The 23880-nt window shown below is 35.2% G+C and overlaps 2 protein-coding genes across 4 annotated transcripts; one reads left to right on the top strand and one right to left on the bottom strand.

The window, feature by feature from the left end:
* The first annotated feature begins 252 nt into the window (after nt 1–252).
* On the top strand, nt 253–3720 carry LOC133298059 (CBL-interacting serine/threonine-protein kinase 9-like). The gene is made up of 9 exons (XM_061497300.1): nt 253–395; nt 497–586; nt 782–904; nt 1135–1242; nt 1509–1625; nt 1785–1841; nt 2520–2594; nt 3293–3364; nt 3492–3720. Exons 1-8 carry the CDS (start codon nt 342–344, stop codon nt 3350–3352), a joined length of 684 nt encoding a protein of 227 aa, XP_061353284.1. The 5' UTR covers nt 253–341; the 3' UTR covers nt 3353–3364; nt 3492–3720.
* A 9167-nt stretch (nt 3721–12887) lies between these two features.
* Nucleotides 12888–18186, bottom strand: LOC133298053 (heterogeneous nuclear ribonucleoprotein Q). Of its 3 annotated transcripts, none has more exons than XM_061497292.1 (9): nt 18098–18186; nt 16680–17091; nt 16455–16571; nt 16209–16349; nt 15949–16125; nt 14094–14298; nt 13660–13841; nt 13448–13533; nt 12888–13360 (listed from the first exon to the last, which is right to left on the bottom strand). In XM_061497292.1, exons 2-9 carry the CDS (start codon nt 17061–17063, stop codon nt 13231–13233), a joined length of 1422 nt encoding a protein of 473 aa, XP_061353276.1. In that variant the 5' UTR covers nt 17064–17091; nt 18098–18186; the 3' UTR covers nt 12888–13230. The 3 variants fall into 3 exon arrangements, with proteins under 3 accessions (XP_061353276.1, XP_061353277.1, XP_061353275.1); XM_061497293.1 differs by having other exon boundaries at nt 18104–18182; XM_061497291.1 differs by having other exon boundaries at nt 17921–18179.
* Nucleotides 18187–23880: the final 5694 nt, after the last annotated feature.

The raw sequence follows: 23880 nt of genomic DNA, 5'->3' as shown, positions 1-23880 counted from the left end.
ATGGTGTTCTTAAAGTTTCAGATTTTGGACTAAATCGTACTCACAGCAGGTAAGACGATATCTGTCGTACAATAGGCATATGTGCATGTTATAGATTTCTGATTTAGTGCACTTGTTCAAGGTTATAACTAAGTCTTTTCATTTGGCCATAAGAACTGTTAAGTATTGAAAACATCTGGTATTAGTTGACATAATGGAACTCTTTCTAGTGTCTCACTAAAATTATTCCACAAGCTTAAATGTTATTTGTGGTGTGCCATTTGTTTCAGGTGCTTAATGATAGAGGTTATGTTGGTTCTGCATCTGATATTTGGTCTTGTGGAGTCATTCTCTTTGTACTTATGGCTGGTTACTTGCCGTTTGATGAGCCAAATCAAATGGCACTGTACAAGAAAGTAAGTGATTGCAGAATATACTCCTTGAGAATAAAGAGTGAAAGAAAAGTTTCTTATGTCATTATGGTAATGGGGGGTGAAAATCTGAACATATATTTCAGATTAGCAAGGCTGATTTCGCATGTCCATCTTGGTTTTCACCTGAGGCAAAGAAACTACTGAACTGTATTCTTGACCCAAACCCTCTTACCGTGAGTTCTGAACTGAAAACTTTCAACTTTTACATGTATTTGTTTTCCTACTTGGGCCCTTACTCTTGTAGTTGTCTGATTCTGTTTGTGGTATTACTAATCCTGTTATTTAACCTTCAATATCTCTTATGTGGTTAAAGAATATCCTGCTGTAAGCATATACTTTTCTCTTTTAATATGGGTTGCTTTTTGCAGAGGATAAAAATTCCTGAAATCTTAGAAGATGAATGGTTCAAAAAAGGATACAAGCCAGCATCTTTTACAGAGGAAGAGGATGTAAATGTAGATGATGTAGCTGCTGCTTTCAATGATTCTAAGGTATGGTGTTTCTTACAATATTTCTATTCAATGTCTTTAGGCCATTGCTTCTTTTTAAAGTAACTCCTCTCGGGGACTTGTTTTTTACAATAATCCTGTGTAGTCAACATGTAAAAATTTTACTTATTTTCTCTCATTAAAAGATTTACTTACTATAATTTAGAAATGCAAGAAAGGGTCTGTGGAAGCTCTTCTCAATGTGTAATTTATTTATTCTCTTTGATATGTAGGAAAATCTCGTGACAGAGAGAAAAGAGAAACCCGAGTCTATGAATGCTTTTGAGCTCATTTCTAGGTCGCAAAGCTTCAATCTTGACAGCTTATTTGAGAAGCAGACAGTATGTAAAAAGTAGTTTGTGCTTTCATCATATTAAAATGTTATGCATTATAAAGGTTTTATTCAAATTACAAGTCACATGAAAAATTGTGAAGTATGTGATGTTTGGATCAATTTTTGGTTGATTTATGTTTAATTAGGAGCCTTATCTAAATTCAGTTTGTTTGTTTTTTTGGTAATTGGCTAACAAAGATTGATAATGAACATGATTATTCTTTCTGGACAATGATGCTTGTTTGTCCATTTTATTTTAACTCAACTCCATAGGGGATTGTAAAGCGGGAAACACATTTTACGTCACAGCGCCCTGCAAATGAAATTATGTCTAAAATTGAGGAAGCTGCCAAGCCTCTGGGCTTTAATGTTCACAAGCGAAATTATAAGGTAATAACATATGTCTATGCATTAATTACACATACTAGTCTGCATTATTTATTTGCCAAGAAGTATCTTTGGCGTGATTAGTCTTTTGTAAAGAAGGTGAACGCTTTGAACTTTTAATGTTATAGATTACTCATACTTATCTGGTTTAAAATTCTGCAGATGAAGCTGCAAGGTGATAAAACCGGAAGGAAGGGTCACCTTTCAGTGGCTACTGAGGTACTGTCTGGTTCCTTTATGGTTGCAGGCCTTTTGTGTTTGTATTGTTTGTGGGTAAATTACTCCCAATTAAACCCCGACTAGTGAGAGTGGGGATGAAGACAATCTTTGTACGCTGCATTACCATGACATATCTATAAAGAGGTTCTTTGTGGATTCGACTTTTTAGTCACAAAGAATTAACTTTAGAATTGTTTGTGGCTACGAATGATAGTTTTAATTTTTATTCTATTATTCCCATATTTATTCCCGAATAATAAATTCTAGTCCTTGTCTCTAAGAGTGGAAAATGCTGAAACCCAACTGTAGCTACTGGTTGAATATTTTGGATTAAAACGCATGGCAAATTTTCATTATATTTATTTAATCAACTTCATGCACTAAAATAGTGTATTTTTCATTATATTTATTTAATCAACTTCATGCACTAAAATAGTGTATTGTTTTGACTTATGAGGCAAGGATTTTTCCTCACCGTAGGAGCTTGACTCTTGGTTATACCTAATTCAATGTGTCACATAGATTTCACTCTTGTTGATGAGGAATGGAGCCTTTCAAGCTTCAATTACTTGACAACTGAAATTGTCAAAAAAAGTTTGCAATACATTTTCAATGGTTGCTTACAATTTGTTTGCTCTGACCGGAGATGATTGGTACAACTGGTTGCTATGGTTACAGGTTTTCGAAGTGGCTCCCTCTTTGCACATGGTTGAGCTGCGAAAGACTGGGGGTGACACACTAGAGTTTCATAAGGCAAGTGAACATTTTAATTCTGATTTTGTTGTTATTGTGGAACAAGAAAAGAAATCTATTCATTTTTGGAACTTATTTTGATCTCTTACTACTACTGAGATAAGAACCAATGTTTCTAGTTCTGTTATCAAGTGAATGCCTCAAAGTCTCTTTCATTTCCTTTGTATTTTTGTTGAGATATACGTCTCCTCACACGAGAGCTCACTGGGCTTGAAGAGTGGACAATGCACAGACCCACCTACCTGTGCGAAGAAAGAAATTCCACTAGAAAGAAAGTGGGGAGCGGTGAGAATCGAACTCGGTACACCGAGGCTTTGATACCATGTAAATAACCAATTCAACCCAAAAGCTTAAGCTTTTGGGTGAGGTTACATTAATGATTTTATATATCTCAACACGCCCCCTCACACGAGAGCCCATTGGGCTTGAAGGGTGGACAATGCACAGGCCCACCTACCTGTGCGAACAAATAAATTCCACTTGAAAGAAAGTGGGGGGCGGCGAGGATCTAACCCGGGACACGAGGCTTTGATACCATGTAAATAACCAATTCAACCCAAAAGCTTAAGCTTTTGGGTGAGGTTACATTAATGATTTTATATATCTCAACATATTTTAAGGAAAGAACAATGACATCATGTAAATATGTCAGTGCTGTTGTTGATTGATGCTAACCTTATTCTTTGATTTGTATGCAGTTCTACAAAAACTTTTCATCAGGGTTGCAAGACATAGTATGGCATCCTGAAGAAAAATAGTGAAGAATCAAGGTACCCTCTTCCTCTATCTCCCCCTGATATGTGCTTTTATGCCATGGAAGGACACACCATATTAGCCTTATCAGTTTCATTTGTTCAATGATTCTTCTGACTAATTAATTCTTTTATTATACTGCAGATGCTAGAGCTATGCACTGGTTGATGGAAGGCATTATGTTTGGCTAAAGCTGGAACATATGTTAGTTGGGAGAGTCTGGTTTAAATGTTTGATAGGAGAAAAAAAATAGATCCTACAAAACTTAGGGCATATAATTCCTTCAACTTTAAATTTGTACTTATCAAAATATTTCATGATCTTTATTCAGTGGCTCAAAATAACTTTTAAAAATGATAGTTTCCCAAAGAGATTTGAGTACAATCTAGTTTTTTTCTTTTTGATTACATGCTGAGACTCGGGATAATATAATTGAACATAAATAAGTATCAATAAAATTTCTTATAACTTAAAAGGTAATATTCGATTTACTCTTCTGTGTTTCAAATATAATTTCAATGCGGGGTAATATAAGGAGAAATGTTCATTGCTATAAAGACTTTGTTACAAATTTGGTGATGGGAAAATTTCAAATAACTGAAGTATTAGGCACTCATTCATAATACTTTTTGTGATAATTTCTTCGTATCATGTAGTGGTGTTGCACTAAAAAGATTATACTCTGACGGGGAATAGGGGCTATTATGACTGCTCAACTATAACCGTTTTTTATTTTTATTTTTATTTAAATTATATGTTATTTAACCATTAAATAAAATTAGTCTTTACGTTTACCCTTATAAATTTTTTGACTCCGCTCATATTTATTCATATCCCCGTGATATAAGTTATGTTAATCGAGCTTTTTTTTTTTTTAAGACTCACAAAAAATCTAAAATACCTATATGATTGCGCAGAATTACAAGATTTGACTTTTTTTAAAACAAAAAACTAGAATTTTATTTCATACATGCAAATTTTTTAACCTTTTCCATTGAACTAACAAAAATTTCATTTTCTAAACAATTATTTTATCTTCAGAAAATGAGAAAATTCTCCAAGAACATCAATATCTCATATATGATCCGGATCATGTTCTCTTATAATCTCCACTCTAATATGTTCTTGACTTATGACCTTTTAAGTTTGTTCTAGAACTCGTAAGTAAAAATTCAATTGTTAAAATTGAATCAGACAAAAATAAAAATGGACTCGGTTCATTAATTTTAACCGGCATCATTAAATAACTCAATTGCAGTAACATGAAATACAAAAAAGCATAACGTATGAAATGTGAAGGTCAAAATATCTTCTTTCTTTTCTTTTCTCTTTTTTTTTTTTAATAATTAAGGACCCACCAGGGCAACTGCTCAATTTAACATATTTTTGTATCGCTCCAAACGGATTAACCATGAATCTTGTTATAAGGCTGAAACATACTCCTTTGGATGGTTCATTCGTGATCAAACCTGCCATTAGGCCCAGACAACAAATAGTTATGGACCAGAATATAAGGTTCATAACTCAACAACTTAACAGTATATTAATGATGGATAGGATGATAAAAGACTCAATTGCAACAAGATAAGGTCTCACAACAACCTTATAATAGACTAGGTGAAGGTCCAACCAGATAACTCATTATAAATAGGAATCATATCCATCAGGTACACACTTTTTGGCTTGTCTTTACTTCTGTCATCATTGTGCACATATCTCACACCTTGACTAATGCCGTATCTTTAGTTTCGCATCCTTGCAGAATCTCTCTCATAAATATCCGTAAGCGTACAAATCTAATTGTTGCTGTACATAGTATAGAAGTCCCACATTGTGTATATGTGTGTGTATTTCTTACTTAGTTTAATATATAAATAAAATCTCCTTCGTGTAGTTGACACAAGGATTACAATGTATACCTCTTGTCTCTTGGTAATTAACATGGTATCTAGAGCCTAACAAGAGGAATCCTAATCCGCGTTTTTTTCCGGTGGACCACTGTCTGCTGAGTAAAAAAAAAAATTATGTCAGTTTCCGGCTTCCATATATCGTTTACGGACCTGTCTGATCACTGCCGCCATTAGGCACCACTGTCCACCACCATCTCCGGCGACTTTTCCGGCAATTTTTCCGGTGAAACCCATATCGATCTGATCTCCACGAGAAGGCGCTCCTTTCTGTCCAGGACCCATCCTCAGATCCTCTTACACGCGCTCTCACGCGCGTCAAAAACCGGCTGCAACCCGTTTTGTTGCAGCGGCGCGTCCCACTCCGGTTGGTCGTCGGACCACCACGGTTCCCTTCGTCTTCTCCTTGCGCACTTGGATCTGTCCTCACTTTGTTGTTTCGACTTCGTTTCGGCTTCCTACGGTGTCTTTTCCCTTGCTGGTCACTATTCACACACGTTTCTTTGCTTTTCGTTGCTGTTCATTTTTGTTTCAGGTAACCCATGGCTGATTTGTCACCCCACGATGCATCCAAGGGTTCTCAAAAGGCTGACCCGCCTGTTTTTTCTAATTATGTTAATGTTCTGCTGCACGTCGACAAGTTGGATGGCTCCAATTATGATTCTTGGGCTTCTGATCTCCGACTTTGGCTTGATGGACATGACTACATTGACCATCTCATTACTAAGGCTGAGTCCATCTCGGTAGATGTACGCCCTCATTGGAAAAAGGTTGATGCTCAGTTATGTAGCATCATCAAGTCTACCATCCACTCGTCCTTGAAGCAGATTTTTCGTGCTCATGTCACTTGTGAGTCTGTTTGGCGTCAGGCCAAGTCACTTTTTACTAATGACACTCAGCGACTCTATGGCGTTTGTCAAAATTTGATCACTACTATTGCTGCTCACCGACTTGATGTCTCTATGTCTGCTTACTTGGGAAAAGTTCAGGGCCTCCTTCATGATTTCAATGAACTGTTGCCGCCTGCTGCAGATCCTGCTAAAGAACTTGAGCAACACAGCACGTTCTTCATGCTCATGGCTCTTTATGGTTTGCCCTCGGAATACTCTGTCAACCGGGATCAGATCTTGGGTTCTACTATTGTTCCATCGCTGGACTCTGTTTGGTCTACGTTGCTTCGCATTCCACCTAAGACTGCTATGGAACCTGCAGTATCTGCTCCCTCTTCAATTGACCCATCTGCCCTTGTCTCCAAGGGTTTTGCACGTGGACGCAAACCCTCTACGAGACGTTTTCTCTGCACTCATTGCAACAAGCCGGGCCATACTATTGATCGTTGCTGGGATCTTCACGGTCGCCCTCCTCGCTCCGCTCATTTTGCTCAGACTACTGTTCCTGCCTCGGACTCTGCTTTGATTGCTGGATCACAGCCACCTGGTACCACTGCCTCTGGTGTACACACGGGTAATTCCTTTGCTGGTGTTTCTCACTCGCCCTCTCTTGGTCCATGGATTCTCAATTCTGGTGCATCTGACCATATTTCTGGTAATAAGTCTTTATTTACCTCTCTCTGTACGTCTAGTCCCCTGCCAGTATCACTATGGCTAATGGGTCACTGGTTCAGTCCCAAGGGATTGGCACTGTTCTCTTTTTTCCTTCTATTTCTATTGAGAATGTGCTTTATGTTCCTCGTTCTCCTTTCAATCTTATTTCCATTAGTCGCTTGACTCAATCCCTTGACTGTATTATTTCGTTCACTAAAGAGTCTGTCATTTTGTAGGATCGGAGCTCGCGGAGGACACTTGGCGTCGGATCTGAGTCCAATGGCCTTTATCAGCTTTCAACTTCTGTTCCAGTGTGCTCTGTTGTGGATTCTCCGCTTACTATCCACGCTCATTTGGGTCATCCAAGTCTTGCTAAGCTCCAGAAGCTGGTCCCACGTTTCTCAAATTTATCTAGTTTGTCTTGTGAGTCGTGTCAGTTAGGGAAACACACTCGTAGTTCATTTCCCGATCGTGTCAGTCGTCGGTCTTCGTCTCCTTTTGCTTTAGTTCACTCCGATATTTGGGGTCCTAGTCGTACCGTTTCCACTATGGGGTACAGATTTTTTGTAACTTTCATTGATGATTATTCTCGATGTACTTGGTTATTTTTAATGAAAAATCGGTCTGAATTGTTTTCTATTTTCAACAAGTTCTTTAATGAAATCCTTACTCAATTTGGTGTTTCGATTCGCATTTTTCGTAGTGATAATGCTCGTGAATATTTGTCTCATCAGTTTCAAACCTTCTTTGCATCTCACGGCATCCTTCACCAGACATCTTGTTCACACACCCCTCAACAAAATGGGATTGCTGAACGCAAGAACCTTCACCTAATTGAGACCGCTCGGACACTTTTATTACATAGTTATATCCCCTTCCAGTATTGGGGCGATGTTGTCCTCACAGCTTGTTATCTCATTAATCGCATGCCTTCCTCCGTACTTAATAACCAGGTACCACATTCTGTGTTATTTCCCCATCAACCTTTGTACCCACTCACTCCTCACATCTTTGGTTCTACTTGTTTTGTCCACAATCTCAGTCCTGGTCTTGACAAGTTATCTGCTAAGTCACATAAATGTATTTTCTTGGGTTACCCTCGCTCACAAAAGGGTTATCGTTGTTACTCTCCCAGTCTTCATCGTTACTTTGTCTCGGCAGATGTTACATTCTTTGAGTCTATTCCATTCTTTGACTCCTCCTCCCATCCCAGTGATTCTGTTGCTACTCAGCTACCTTTACCACCTGTTTCAGTTCACTATGTACCTTCACCACCTCCTTCTTTAGATGTCCCTGTCCCTGTTCCCGCCCCTGTTCCCCCCTCCAGGTCTATCATCGTCGGCAACGTCCCCCTGTTCCCCAGGACCCTGCCCCCCCCCCCCCGCCCCGAGTCTGCCCCTATTGTTACTGAGGCTCCTGTGGACTCACTTCCGTCATCATCTCCTCCGGCAGCTCCGATCCTTCCGTCTAACATTGATGTGCCCATTGCACTCCGGAAAGGTACTAGTGATTCTCGTCCCCTTCCCAGGTATTTAATAAATTTGAGTTATCATCGTCTTTCACCATCCCATTTTGCTTGTCTCTCTTCTCTTTCTTCTGTATCTGTTCCTAAGACTACAGGTGAGGCGTTATCACATTCTGGTTGGCGACAGGCCATGATTGATGAGATGAGTGCACTTCAGAGCAATGGTACCTGGGATCTGGTTCCCCTTCCCTCTGGGAAGTCTGTTGTTGGCTGTCGATGGATATACACGGTTAAAGTTGGTCCGGATGGTCAGGTGGACCGTCTTAAAGCCCGCTTGGTGGCTAAAGGTTATACTCAGATATTTGGCCTTGACTATGGTGACACATTTTCTCCGTGGCGAAAATGACTTCTGTTCGCCTCTTTATTACTATGGCAGCCATTCATCACTGGCCTATGTATCAGCTGGACATAAAGAATGCTTTCCTCCATGGTGATCTGCGGGAAGAGGTTTATATGGAGCAACCTCCTGGGTTTGTTGCTCAGGGGGAGTCTAACCTAGTTTGTCGTCTCTGAAAATCCTTGTATGGTCTCAAGCAGTCTCCCCGGGCTTGGTTTGGAAGGTTTAGCACTGTTGTACAGCAGTTTGGCATGACTCGAAGTGAGGCTGATCACTCAGTCTTTTACAGACACTCTGATTCAGGTTCTATTTATTTGGTAGTATATGTTGATGATATCGTCATTACAGGTAATGATACTCATGGCATAACTCAGATAAAACAACATTTGTGCCATCATTTTCAAACAAAGGACCTTGGAAGACTCCGATATTTCTTAGGGATAGAAGTGGCCCAATCCAAAGATGGCATTGTACTATCACAGAGAAAATATGCTATGGATATTCTTGAGGAAACAACATTGTTGAATGCTAAGCCCGTCGATACTCCTATGGATCCAAATGTCAAGCTTTTACCAAATCAGGGGGAGCTATTTTCTGATCCAGAAAGGTATAGAAGATTGGTTGGGAAACTGAACTATCTAACAGTTACTCGACCAGACATTTCCTTTGCAGTCAGTGTAGTAAGTCAGTTCTTGAATTCTCCTTGTGAAGATCACTGGAATGCAGTAATCCGTATCCTCAAGTACATCAAGACTGCTCCTGGCAAAGGTCTTCTCTATGAAAACAAAGGTCATACCAGAGTTGTAGGATACTCAGATGCTGATTGGGCAGGTTCTCCTATTGATAGAAGATCCACTTCTGGGTATTGTGTATTCGTTGGAGATAACTTGATTTCCTGGAGAAGTAAGAAGCAAAGTGTAGTTGCTAGATCAAGTGCTGAAGCAGAATATCGCTCCATGGCCACAGCTACCTGTGAACTCATATGGTTAAAACAGCTACTGAAGGAACTCAAGTTTGGAGACACTGGACCAACATCTCTCATTTGTGATAATCAAGCTGCTTTGCATATTGCTTCAAATCCAGTGTTTCATGAAAGGACTAAGCACATTGAGATAGATTGTCATTTCCTTAGGGAAAAGGTTCTCTCAGGAGATATAGTCACTCGTTTTGTAACCTCAAATGATCAATTAGCTGATGTATTTACTAAGTCTTTGAGAGGACCTAGGATAGACCAGATATGTCACAAGCTTGGTGCATACGATCAATATGCTCCAGCTTAAGGGGGAGTGTTGCTGTACATAGTATAGAAGTCCCACATTATATATATGTGTGTGTATTTCTTACTTAGTTTAATATATAAATGAAATCTCCTTCGTGTAGTTGACACAAGGATTACAATGTATACCTCTTGTCTCTTGGTAATTAACACTAATATTGAGCTATCACCTATTAGGTGAACATTCACGGTCTACCCGGATCGAACATTGGCGTCGTATGTGGAAAATCGATAAATTTCGATTCCCACCTAGCAATTGTACATACTCGCAGTGCCACAAACAATTTTCCATCGCTGCCGCCCTTCATGGATGACCAGGGTGGCCAGCAACCAGTGCTGGAAGAGGTATATGTTAGCGACACTGAATCAGATTCGGCGTCATCCAAAAATCAAGGGAACCAGGCTACGAACCAGTCGTGTCCACCTCAATGAGAAGCACAACCCGACGCGGACAATCACACTGCCCAAACCGCCCTCAATGCCATCTTGCGAAGGATGGAGAATCAGTTCTTAGCCCAACAACGATTGGACGCTCAGAGGATGGAGGTCTTGGAAAATAGGCTAATAGACCATAACATGAATAATTAGCACAGTCACGCCGAGAGCCGCAGTCGGAATGGCTCTGAAGCCCAGAACCGAGAAAATAACTATGGTAGAGGTGCTGACAACGGACAAAATGGACGAGACGGTCAAGATGAAGTACACAACAATGGCCGAGGTCAAGGAAATGGTCGGGGTGATGGTAATGGGCCTAGACAAAGTGAGAACCTTCAACCACATCATAATGAGGGACAACAAAACGACAGCCCATTTACTAACAGGGTCATGAGCAGAGGCGGACTAGGGTGGGCCGTCGCCCTCCCCCCCTAAAACTTGAAGAAAAAAGGCAGCTGGAAGTACTTACGTGGGAGAGTATACATGGCCATACACAGTGATGATTGCTTGAAGACTTTTGTGTGCTTTGGCTATTTTTTAATAAACAGTGATGATCAATGCTTTGGTCTTAGACTTGCCTGCAATAGTTCCCACACATCTCTGCACAACACTTCCACTAACTCTTGTCACTGTCTCCCACAATATCTCCTCTGCATATTTTGGATGACAACACTCCCCCACCAGTAAACACAACCTTTTGGAACACATTAGTCCCTTTTGGAAGATTCACCGAGAACTTCACCAAACCATCTCCTCCCCCACAACACCAATACTTTCTCTTCCAACCATCACATTGTACTTGGAAAAACAGTGAATCTCTTATTCTAGCTTCTGACTCTGCCTTAGCCAAACCGAACCTATCCACAAGTCTAGAACAACATGATATCTCACGTCTCAAGGTTGTTGCTGGCAAACCCAGTTGGGTAAGAAAGGCTTGAAACTTGAGGTTTTCAAGGGTGGAGAAAGGCACAGACCCACATGACTCATAGAACCAAACTGCTAGCAGTTCAATAGCAGAGTCAACTTGTTCCTTATTCAAAGGAGTTGATGAAGAATTTTTGAGACTCTTAAGCTTCATCACACTGTCTTAAAAAATAACCAAATATGAAGAATTTAATACTTTATATTTATTTTCACCTTTGTATGGTTATGATTCTTCATATTTAATGTGAATAAATATAAAGATGAAAATAAATATAACTGTTGGATCAACATAATCTATCTAACGGTGAAATTGATTGATAGTAATACTAGTTGATTGTTACAATATTCTACCCCATATAACTAATACTTCATTAATTTTTAAAAAGATTGTTATCCTTGCATAGAAGGTAATCCTTACAAGTTACAAACCTCAAATTAACTTTGCTAGTCATTGCTGGTCATTACAAGTTACAAACCTCACAATAAATGATACTGATTTCGTAAAAAAAAAAAAAACAACACTTTTTTCTTAAAAACATAAATAACATGAAAACAACGTTTTGCCAAAGCGATACAAATAAAAGAAAATAAAAAATGGGATGAATTAACGCCTCCAGAAATTAAAAAGTATTTAATATTTTTTTTTTAAGTAATTTAGATATACTACAAGGAATCAAGGATTCAATAGAAGAATATATAATTATTCTTAAAGATTAGTGATATATCTTCTTAATATATCCTCTTAATTACTTACAATATGTAGTGCTAAATAAAAATAGAAAAGCATTAATGTGCCATTGAATCATAAAAAATTAAACTGATAGGTGAAGATGTACAAATGATTTTTAATATTAAATATATCCTTAAAATATCTCTACTGGGAAGATAATTTTCAATATGACCACTCACATGACACAAATATACACGAACATAACACGACAAATTCAAATTCATGTTAAGTTGCCTTGCTTTAAAATTCATGTCATGTATTGACAAAAACTAACATAAAAAGGTTCATATCATATCTCGTGTCAATTAACAAATACACAAAATTAACCCACATTAATTTTTTTTTTTTACAAATTATTTGTGCTATGTTATTGATAGACACATTATTTATATCGTGACAAGTCAACCCACAATATAAATAAATCATAATCATATCAAAATTCATTTCATATCATATAAACCCGAATTGTCACTTCTATTCTCACACATTATTGTAACACATTTTTTTTTTCACGAAAGATATATTGTACTTCCCAATAAAACAAAAAAACTTCATAATATTGTACAAACTAGGCCGTGATGAACTAATTTTGTAGCTACAAAATTAAATTCTTGTTTTGCTCCATTGATATTACGTTTTGCATTGCCACATTGACATAACAATGATGTTTTCTATATCACCAAGCAAGTAGATTAACTCACAGAAGTTGTTCCAACTTAACAAATAATCTTAAGTAAATTAAAATTTTGATAAAGTTTTGTCACCCGGACTAGTCGGATAATTGATCTGGTGAAAAAATTAAAAAAAAAAAAAAAAAAAAAATTGATGTTTAAGTGCAATTAAGTAGCACTAACACCGCTATATCTAATGCTAGCAAAATGCATTGAGGCTATCATTGAACATAAAAGGTACTGAGTACGAGTAACAAAACAGTCAAACCAAATAGCATTTACTACTGTAGTCAACAAAGGAAAAAATAAATAAAAAAACCAAGCAGCAGTACAAGCTGAATTGATGGACAATTACATAACTGTGATTCATCCAACAGCAGTAGACGCCATATCCTATCGAGACTTTCTAATAATATTCTTTATGTTAACTTCTTTTTTTTACTAACTTGGATAGCGAAGGAGAGGAGATTTTGTTTCGAACAAAAGGGTCAAGTGACATTTGCAACATCACATGTAGCTAGCTACCTTGTACAACTAGTAGGGTCGGTACCTTTTACCACGATTGCCCTCATCATTGCCACTACCTCCGGCTCGTCCTGGCTGACCACTTGGACCATTGCCCCGGCGTGGTCGGGGAGCCGGCATCTGTACCCCAGGTTGTTGACTGCAGAATATCCCCAAATATTAATAAATGTTGAACAAAAGTATTATGTCTATAGGGAAATGAAATCACGTTCATAAAACAACTTACAGAACATAGCCAATTTGACCATCTGGTAATACCATTGGAACCATCTGCATTCCTGCCGGCATTGGACCCCTACCATATATCACTGGCTGTTCATACATGCGGATCCATAAGATGCAAATTCCAAACATATTAGAAAGAAGAACACATCAAGTCAAATAAATGAAGAACCAAACACATCAGACTGTAAATGTCAGTTGTAAGTCATTAAATACCTGTTGAAAACCAGCTGCAACACCATATCCACCCCCTAAAGAGCCATAAAGATTTCCAGGATAACCAGCACCATACACAGGAGGTGGATGAAGGTTTGGATGAAGTCCAGGATTGTAGGCATAACCTCCATCAGATTTTTTCTCGGTTTGAGGCTTGGCAAGAACAACCTCAAGTAATTGGCCTGCGGTTCAAATCCATTACAGATATCTAGGTAAACATGATGAATCTTTTCAAATATAAACATGCTTGACAGATAAGGCTGATAATACTTTTAAGATTATGATCCTCTAGGCAAAATTATTTATGGATAAGTTGGTTTCAACCCCTTATTACTTTTCTAATAGAAAGTCACTTGAACACAAAAACAGGAAGAAGGAGACAGACTTGCAGAGACAACACCAATTTATAACTTTATATTGTGCAGAAGAAGTACCATCAATTTCATATTTCTCCGTATCTTTTATAGCCTTTAATGCACTTGACCTCTCTGCATAATGAATGAAACCAAAATCACGCTTCCCTCCAGCTTTGCCAGGTGGCATGACCACTTTTGTTACTTCTCCATGACGATTAAATAGTTCCTTCAGTTGTTCAGTAGTAGTATTCTCGGGTATATTTTTCACATAAAGAGCTTTAACCTGAGAATGCCCAAAAGACAGTTTGTAAGAACAATATCAATTAACACTAGCAGCAACAGTAATTAATAATGGCTAAATGTGGTGCATACAGCTTTAAAAACAAAACAAATACATCATTAATATCCACTAATGCAGCTGCAAATGCAGCTTTATGATTAGTTCATTATTTTTTATGGTTGAATCAGAATTTCGTTCATATAAAAAATAGACAGAATCAGACTGAAATATATGCTCCACAGATGTACTACAGAATTCTGATTGTCTCATTGATACCCATGGGAGGAAGTAGATTGGCCGTCTATAGTGTTGTACCCGGCACTTTTGTTTATATATAGATGTTTTAGGAGTTTGATTCTATTGCTAGAAGACAAAGGAGAAAATAAAGTATAGAGCAGGGTAGTCAATCACGCCAGCAACACATCACAGGGCCTCCCCACAATTCACAAGCCATTGTATCTTGTTTTTGTGTTGTAGCTGTCGCAGCTCCAAATCTGGGCAAATTACAGCCCCTACTTCATCAGGCAGGTAAAAACCACACTTGGACCTCATTTCTGTGTGTCCCACCTAGTTTCTAAGAATTGTTTGGTCTATTCTGTTTTGCCCCTCATTCCCCTTAGGGTTCAACCCAGAGTGTTATGATCCTGGAATTTTAACCAAAGAAACAGCAGAGACGAACTCCAGTCAAGTGAATCAACAGAATATGAAACTTTAATTTATCGATTATACAGATAAGTGTGACAAGAGGGAAATCCTCTCCCAAGGAGCATTCTCCTTCTCTGAGAAATTAATCTCAGCCTTATTCTTCCTAAATTACAAATCCACACTCCTAATTGAGGAAATTGTCCTCTTAATACAAAACAATAACTGACCATAACTAAAAAGAAAATAAGAAACTGTCTACATAACAATTGTCCTGCACTCCTGCCTATGTAACTGCTGTCCTGTCTATAAATAATATACTAACTACCTATTTTAAGATCTTCTAGTGTTAACTTTGAAGGATTTAGGACCACCAATTTCTTTGTACACATCACAGAGCCTCCCCACTCCCACTCATTTTGTCAAATACATGGTCTCCACTCTCCACTCTATCCTGCCTCTTAACTGTTTTCGCATATCCTCTTTTCTGCCTTCTTTTTTTTCGTGTTGTGTAATTTGCACTTCAAAGCCCTCTATTATTGACTTGTTAATTATGCCTTAGATTTATAATCATTGTGTGTCTAAACTTGCCTTAGATTTTATGGTTATTGTGTCTAAAGTCTAAATTATGTCTCTATGACTTTTGATTATAAATGATGAATATGATTTTAATTTTGGGTTATTTTTTTCTTTTTGACCATTTACATGTGTATAGTATAAATTACTTATCTTGTATATATAATCTATGATACAGTGCAGTCATCCTGCTATACACTACCACTATAGTGTTTTTGGAATTAGCCGTTCCACACTGCTATCCAGGGCTGACAATTATGGTATAGAGATGACAAGAAACCCTCCAGTTACAAAGAAACAGGGAAAAAAGAAAAGGAGGGGGAGGGGGTAAAACAAGGATCATTTAGTTATAAATATTCAATCAAACACTTAACCATTAGGTGAAAACAATCCACAACCACTTTAACATCATTCCACCTTCGTCCAGGAAATTACCTGTGAAGAAGCAGAATGATCAGATGAATTCTTTGGATCTGCCCATGTGACAGTTGGGGTATTACCATCCAGCTTGAAACTTGCAGTTGACATTTTTTGCCGTGAATAATCAGCACATGCATTGTTGTAATATAAGACAAACGCAAAGCCACGATTCCTGCTTGGATTCTGAGGGTCCTGTAATAAACAAAATGAAATGGCACTAAAAAGGAAGGCCTTGCAATATAACATAGCAGCAAAGACTAGTTCGAAGACTGAACCTTTATGAGCTCAATGTTTTCAACGCCAGGACCAATACCCTCAACTGCTTTCCTAAACTCATCCTCAGTCAAATTTTTTGGAACATTACCAATAAACAATCTTTGTTTTGTCTCAGATAGTGAACACCTTAAAGTTTTACTCTGACATAAAGAAAAATCTTGAAATTAATTAAAACTATTCATCAACAGAACATACAAGGCAAAAAGCACTCTGAAAATGTTACTGTTGTCAAGTACTGTGAATACCTTAAATTCCTTATTGTGTAACTCTTCAATGGCCTTTTGTGCAGCTTTTTTTGTTTTAAAAGCAACAAAAGCATAACCCTTGCCTTCTCCAGTGTCCCTATCCTTCATTAATCGCACCTGAAAAACAAAAAATCAACTTCTTAGTCAATGATCTTAACTTTTCTCTCCCACCTGCCAAATGAAGAAGTCTTCAGTATCATAAATGTGATACATAACAGTTCTGACCTCAAAAATATCACCTATAGGCTCGCACAATTCCCTCAAATCATCTTCACATACATCCCGAGGAAGTCCACCAATAAATACTTCTGAGCCATGAGGAGGAAGGGCAAGAAGTTCATCATGCTTCTGTTTCTCTTCTTCATCCATGAAAGATGGATTTTGCCCATCCTCTACAGACTCAGTAGCAATGTCACTTCTATCTATTTCATCTTTCCCACCATCCACTACGGCTGAGTCTTCATATTCATGTTCTTTAACATTTTCATCACCACTTCCATCCACTCCATCATCATCTACATGTTCTTCAACATCATCATCATCCATTTCTTCCATGTAATTTTCCTCATCAAAGTCCACACGCTCATCAATTTCTGCACCTTCTGACATGATTGACTCAAGCTTTTGTCATTAATACCTGCACGTTCACACAATAATCTCAAAATGGAACTAGATGGCTGCATAGTTTGCACACAGATACTCAAGGACATTCAGAGGATTTTAAGGTTACTGACTTTAAGGATAATTTCTTTTTGATTAAAACATACTTCATAGGGTTTAAACTAAGAAAATAGGGCTTTCATGACTAAAAGGTCACGAGTTCAAATCCGGAAAATAGCCTCTTTGCAAATATGTGAGGGTAAGACTAGTACAAGGATTGCTGCACCCCCATCATTGCTAATCGGGATTAAACAGGAGTGGTTTGGTTTAGTTAGGGTTTAAGGTGAGATGCATACGAAATGAACATTGCCATTAAGACATGGAGGCCACAGCCAGCAAGAAATTTAATTGGGACCCTTTACACAAAATCGGGCAATGTCACACCCAATTTTCCAATTAGTTTTACACATCTGAATTCGCCAAATATCAATATAAAAGTAAAATAGGAAGGAAGGGAGGTTAGGTCAAAACAGACATGAAGAAAAGAAAAAGAACTTTATATTTATCCAATGCTCAAAAGAGAAATTTCAACAAATCCAATTAAATACTCAAATATATACATTTTTTTTTTAATAAAAAGATATACAAATCAAATCGGCCATGTAGGGAATAAAAAAATGCCTCAACGTTTACAATCAGACCTTGCATCTCAATGGCAAAAGAAAAACAATGAGCAAAACTATTTCTTTCTTTTTTTTCTTAAAAAAGAAAAAAGAAAAAAAAAACCAATATGAAAATTAACAGTTAAAAAAAAAAAATCAGAGACAGAACACACAGGAAAGAATGCAATAGGGAAAGTAACATACCAAAAAGACAGATCCTTTTTGCTATATGGGGTCAATTTCAGTTATTAGAATGGTGAGAAGAGAAGGGCATAACAAGTGAGGCATAATTTGAGAGCTGCCCCTCCCATCAGCAAGAAGAAACCAAAGAAAAAGGGTCATATTTATGGAGAATAGAGAAAAGGAAGTGACTTTGCATACCAGTACCATTAATATATGAGGGATTTTGAGATTTGCTTCTAGGGTTCTTTTCTGAAATTCCCTTGTAGAGAGAGAGACTGAGACAAAGAGATAGAGAGAGAAACAACACAAGGGTTGGGTGGGAGGGTATTTATCCGATGAAACCAAAGAGAAGGACCTCCTCATCGACTGAGACTGAATGACAAGCCAATCAGATGTTGCCACGTTTCAAAACTAATTTTTTCCGAATTACTCACCAACTTTTTCTTAGATCCGGATTAAACAAGTTTAATTCTGAATTGGCGATTTAATGTTTGAACAAGTTATTAACTGGTTTAAATCAATTAATTAAGATATTATTTCTTAAATTAACAGCTATTTTGTAACTTGCAGGAATATTTTTTAATTTAAATAAATTAAAAATGACATATAATTCATGAAAGAATAATAAATTAAAAGATTAAAAAAGTGTTATTCTAATTTCAGAAGAGAATATTTTTATTACTAAAATTTTTCACTACCAACTTACTATCTATCTAAATACCATTGGATCAGATAGAGAATGTTGAAAAGTTTATGAAGAAAGAAAAAATATTGATCCGTGATTAAATAGCTAGTAAAGTGGTAGTGAAAAAATTTGGTAATAAAAATATCTCCCTCCTAATTTAATATATACGAATAGATATTTTTTTATCTTTCATAAGTTTATATATATTTTCTTCAAAAGACTCCAAGTTCAAAAAAGAAAAAAAATGAAATTATTTTTCTAAATAAATTATTAGGAATTACCCACACAAAAAAAACGAAGCCCAGTTCAATTCCCAATTACTAATTAGAACTTCTACATAAAAGAGTATTGTTTGATCTAATATTTTATATATCTTTCTATGCAATTACGAAGATTTTGTTGTGATTTTAAATTATGCATGCAAGTATATATTACAAATTTGTGGCGAAAATTATCATCTATCTCATTGATTTAATACAGTCCATAGAAAATATAAAAATTAAGAAAATTATATTTTCTAACCGTATACATTTATATTGGTTATGTTGGTTTAAAATGCTTAACTTTGACAAATATAAATATAATGTTTTCAAACCATGCATAAATTGAAGGGAAGTATTACTATATTAGTATGTATTGTTAGATAATATTTGGTATACTTACATTTTTTCAATTTTCAGTTTTTCATCATAAAAAAGGAAGAGATTGTAGATAGAATATATATTTTGATAATAACAAAGAGACAACAACAAAAAGAGAAGAGCCTTAATGACAACAAAGCAAGAAGAACAAACCAAGAGAATTGAGATGGCAAATCAAGAGCAATAAGTAAGGAAGAATATTATCTTGGAATCAGATTCTGCTCAAGCTATTAGCCTTCTTACCGCTTCTGGTAATGATACTCGAAAGCTCCTCTTGGTAGCTAAGATTTGAGCCGCTATAAACAAAGATTGGTCTGTCTTGTTGAAACATGTGTCAAGGTCTTGCAACTGCTGTGCTGATTGGATTGCGAAGAAGGCTTTGGATGATTCCTTTGGTCTCACCACAATCTCATCTCCTCATTCTGAGCTAATCAACTTACTGGCTGCTGACTTGCTGGATCCAGGATTTAGGATGCCTGCTGCTATTTGCTGTTAAAGACCCTTACTTGGTCTTTCTTTACTGTTCTGTTTTGTTTTGTTTCTTTTCGTGTTGCTGTTTTTCTTTTCTGGTTTGTTTTGTGTCTGTTTGTGGGGCTTAGCCCCATGTAATTACCAAAAAAAAAAAAAGTAATGAAGAAAAAGAAGAGCAAAACTAAGATCAATTGCAATAAACCATAGACAATCTTTAAGATAAGTTAATGTGACAAGTCTTGATAAAAGAGAATCAAGTCCAACATAGTATCAAGTATTGCTAGATAAGTCAAAACATTAAGCTTGAGAAAAGAACCAATTTCCAAGGCTCGAGACATGAAACGAAGTCCAAAACTTTATTTAGCTTATACTTGTAGAACTTAGACATATATGTAAGGGGTATATGTTAATTTGCATTAATGAGCTCAAATATAATATGTTTTTTCATAAATCATATTTCATGATGTTTTAATTCTTGGAAATGATTTGAAAAATTCATGGAAAATGATTTTGACATGTTTGATAACTCCAAAATAATTTTCGAAATCAAGAACATGTTTATAGAGTGGTTTGAGTCATTTATAATGGAATAGGACTAAGTTTGTTGCATAATATAGCTTTTGTCAGAAAAAGCAATATATTACTTTTTGAAAAGCAATACAATACTTTCTGAAAAGTAATATAATACTTTTTGTATGCAAAGAAGCAAACAAATACTTTTTAGACAATAACTGTACATCAGCTATAAACGACTAGTTTTTAATATAAACATTATAAAAGCATTTCTAATGGCTCTAAAATATTTTAGGCATCATTGTTACATTTCTTCTGCATATTTTTAGAGTATTTTGATAATCATTTACATATTTTTCAATCTCCTTCGATGATCACACATTCTCGAGCTTGTGTAAAAATTCGTACACCTATAATGTTTCAATTTGTATTATCCACACTCAAAAAATGTAAATCCATTCATATACCGCTCTTATATTGAAGTTGAGTGATTAGGCATAGAGAGATCCAAAGGTTGTGAAGATTACCAAATACCCGTAAATTTGGTTGAAGTTGTAAGATTACCAAGTGCACATAAACTTAGTAGTTGTAAGGTTTTCAAGCACCTGAAAAACTTGGAGGTTATAAAGGTTCTTCAAACACCCATGAAGCTTGACCAACATTGAAGAATTATTGAGCAGTTAGCAATTGAACGTAGGTCTCAATGGTGGTGACAAGAGCATGATGACATTTCTCTCAACCTTTACTCTTTAAATTATATAAATGTAACTCTTTATTAGATATCTTATATATGCTAGCATTGATTATATATTTGTGCTAGTTCATAAGAAATGTGTTATCTTTATTTATCCTTAATCTCTTCTTATATCAAAGCTTGCAAGAAAATGTTAATTTAAAAACAAGAAAATGGCTTTTCCAAAAAATTCATAGTACTCAATCCACTTCCTTTTTGAGTATAGAAGCCACATTCCTCACATCCATATCAAATCATAAAAAAATATGAAAAGAAGAAACTAATTTAAGGTATGTATTCAATTAAGATTTTAAATAATTATTTTTGAATAAAAAATTCATTGATTTTTAATTAATTTTTTTAATTAATCTAACAAAGTCATGTGGTATTTAATCGGGACATTTAATTTTTTTAGATGGTTCCCGAATTCAATGATATACAATCAAGATTTTAAATAAGGAATACAAAATATTTTGATATTTAAAACGGTGATTTCAATAGATTTTTTATTAGTATAAATTTTGTGTGACTTTTAAGTGGGAGGTATAATACTATCCCATTTTCACAATTTCACCCTAACTCTTGAAATTTCTTAAAATTTCTCAATTGTTTTTCTTTCCCACAACAATTCGTGTTATCATTTGCAAGATTTTACAAGATATGATAATAATCCTCAAAATACAAATGAATTGTTCAATTTTTGCTAGAAATGTAATTGAGAGGAAATTTGATATTTTTAAAATCGTAGTTCATAATTTTTAAGTCAATGCTTCCATTTTCATTTAAAACATAAGCATAACTTGTGTTAGCATTTGCAATACTCTAATTTCAGTTGAAGAAGATAATTGTGAACATAATATTCAAACTCGGGAGCAACAACAAGAATATGTTAATGTGTGGAGGCTTAGTATAACTTTTAATATTACTTAGGAGGACATGAAATTACATTAAACTGTTGAAAAAATTATATTAGATTTTATTTTTATTATTATTATTATAATTGCATTTCTTTGTTATATTTTTTATTCAGTAACTTTTAATGTAACCTAAAAATTTATATAATTGGCAAATTTACTGTGCTGGTTGACAAAATCAACTTTCGACAACGGAAAAGGGTTGCATTCGTTTGCCATTATTCCCCCTAGGCTAAGGCACTTAATTTAGACACAGCTGATGTATCTAATTCCTTTTTGCTATTGAATCTGGTTTAAACCTTTTTTTTTGTTGGTTGCGTTTGCTCCCCATGTCAATAAAATTTTATAAATTTATATTATCTTTTCAAATTTTATAAATTCTAATAATGAATTTTTTAAATATAATCTTATAAAATTTTAATTATAATATTTTTTTAATCTTATAATTTTTTACAACCACTTTATGGTTGTTGGATGAAAATTCAATCAACGTTATAAAATGATACTAAGTGAGAATTATTGATTTAATTTTGATCCAACAACCATAAAAAAGATTGTAAAAAAAAAAGATTGTAGATATAATATTTTTCATTTTTTAAAAAAATCTTTAAAATCATTACATTTTTAAATAAAATTTTAAAATATATAAAATTTTAAATCCAAAAATAAATTTTTAAAATCTTAATTCAATACATCCCTAAATTTATGAATTTGTACATATTGTTTATTGACGAATTAATGATATCCTAGAACTTAAGCCCATAGTATATAGTTTCCTGTTATTTGTTAAGCACATACTTCCATGAACAATCTCCAATGATTGGGTAGATGTCTACAGTTCTCCGAATATTCCATTAGGCAGGTCACGGATTGGTAAACTTTGAAAAATAAAAATAAAAACCATTAATATTCTAGTTGTGATATCTCAAAAACCGGTCATTTTTAACCATTTCATGGGGACAGGGATAAGATGATTTTTTTTTTATATCAAATTTAATTATCTCCTTAGGATGAGTTAATGATTGAGTGTATCTATAAATTTTAATTCTTTAACTGATTATCAGACTAATTCTTACAGTCAAAGTTCTTTGTCCCTTTTTAAATATGTATTTAAGGGGAATCAAATTAGGTTCTCTCCTTATTAGCGATAGAGATTGTGATTCCATTGTTTAAAATCCTGATTGAATACTAATAGATTTTGACGGATTCTAAAATAATCCTTTAAAATCCTAATCGAATACTTCATGACTTTTTTTCAATCCATTAAAATCCTAATCGATTACCAACGGATTTATTTGTCCAAAAATAATCCATTTAAATACTTTGAAATCTCAATCCAATACACCTCCTTAGACTATTTGAGATTGCCTTGTACGGGTCTTTAATTAAACTTAGGACATGTTTGGTGTACAGTATAAAATAAAGTTTGATAGTATAAAGTCTGATTGTATAAGACCTTATTAAATTTTAATACTATCCAACATTTGACGTGATATTGTATAAGATAATATTATGGGAAAAATGTTTCTGCAGTTAATGCAGATAAGTTATCTGCATTTATTCTCAAAACGACGTCGTTTTGGTATTGAAATCTTAAAAAATTATAAATATAAAGACTATTATAACACTGAAATAAATTAAAATTATAAAAATACCATGATTTCTGTCCCAAAACGACGTCATATTGGCTTACTGCAGATAACTTATCTGCAGTAACTGCAGAAAAAGCGAACCCTAATATTATTCAGTGTTTGATAATGCACTGTATAATACTTTATAGGATAAAAATAAATATTTTTAACAAAAATATCATTTAATAAAGAATTTATATAATTATTACAAATATGTTATATGATATTAACTTTTATAAAAATCTATTGATCGATGTGTCCAAAAATATATATTAATTTTTATAAAAATAAGAATCTCCAGTATTTTTAAAAATAATTTTTATTTTAATATATTAATATTGAAATAATATATTAATTATTAAGAATTGAACTGGTTAACAATGTTAAATTGTT

Source organism: Gastrolobium bilobum, unplaced genomic scaffold (assembly GCF_033153095.1).
Source record: "Gastrolobium bilobum isolate Gb01-03AN ecotype WA unplaced genomic scaffold, APGP_CSIRO_Gbil_v1 utg25739, whole genome shotgun sequence".
Lineage (NCBI taxonomy): Eukaryota > Viridiplantae > Streptophyta > Magnoliopsida > Fabales > Fabaceae > Gastrolobium > Gastrolobium bilobum.
The sequence above is the reverse complement of the archived record's forward strand: the minus strand, read 5'-3'. Positions and strand labels throughout refer to the sequence as shown.

What these genes read in the sequence shown, in the direction of transcription:
- LOC133298059 (XM_061497300.1), top strand. Translation starts at nt 342, where the DNA reads ATGGCTGGTTACTTGCCGTTTGATGAGCCAAATCAAATGGCACTGTAC. An exon ending in AAATGGCACTGTACAAGAAA is followed by an intron (nt 396 to 496) that starts GTAAGTGATTGC and finishes CATATATTTCAG; the next exon opens with ATTAGCAAGGCTGATTTCGC. An exon ending in ACACACTAGAGTTTCATAAG is followed by an intron (nt 2,595 to 3,292) that starts GCAAGTGAACAT and finishes ATTTGTATGCAG; the next exon opens with TTCTACAAAAACTTTTCATC.
- LOC133298053 (XM_061497292.1), bottom strand. Translation starts at nt 17,063, where the DNA reads ATGTCAGAAGGTGCAGAAATTGATGAGCGTGTGGACTTTGATGAGGAA. An exon ending in CTATAGGTGATATTTTTGAG is followed by an intron (nt 16,572 to 16,679) that starts GTCAGAACTGTT and finishes TTTGTTTTTCAG; the next exon opens with GTGCGATTAATGAAGGATAG. An exon ending in ATCATTCTGCTTCTTCACAG is followed by an intron (nt 14,299 to 15,948) that starts GTAATTTCCTGG and finishes GGGCATTCTCAG; the next exon opens with GTTAAAGCTCTTTATGTGAA.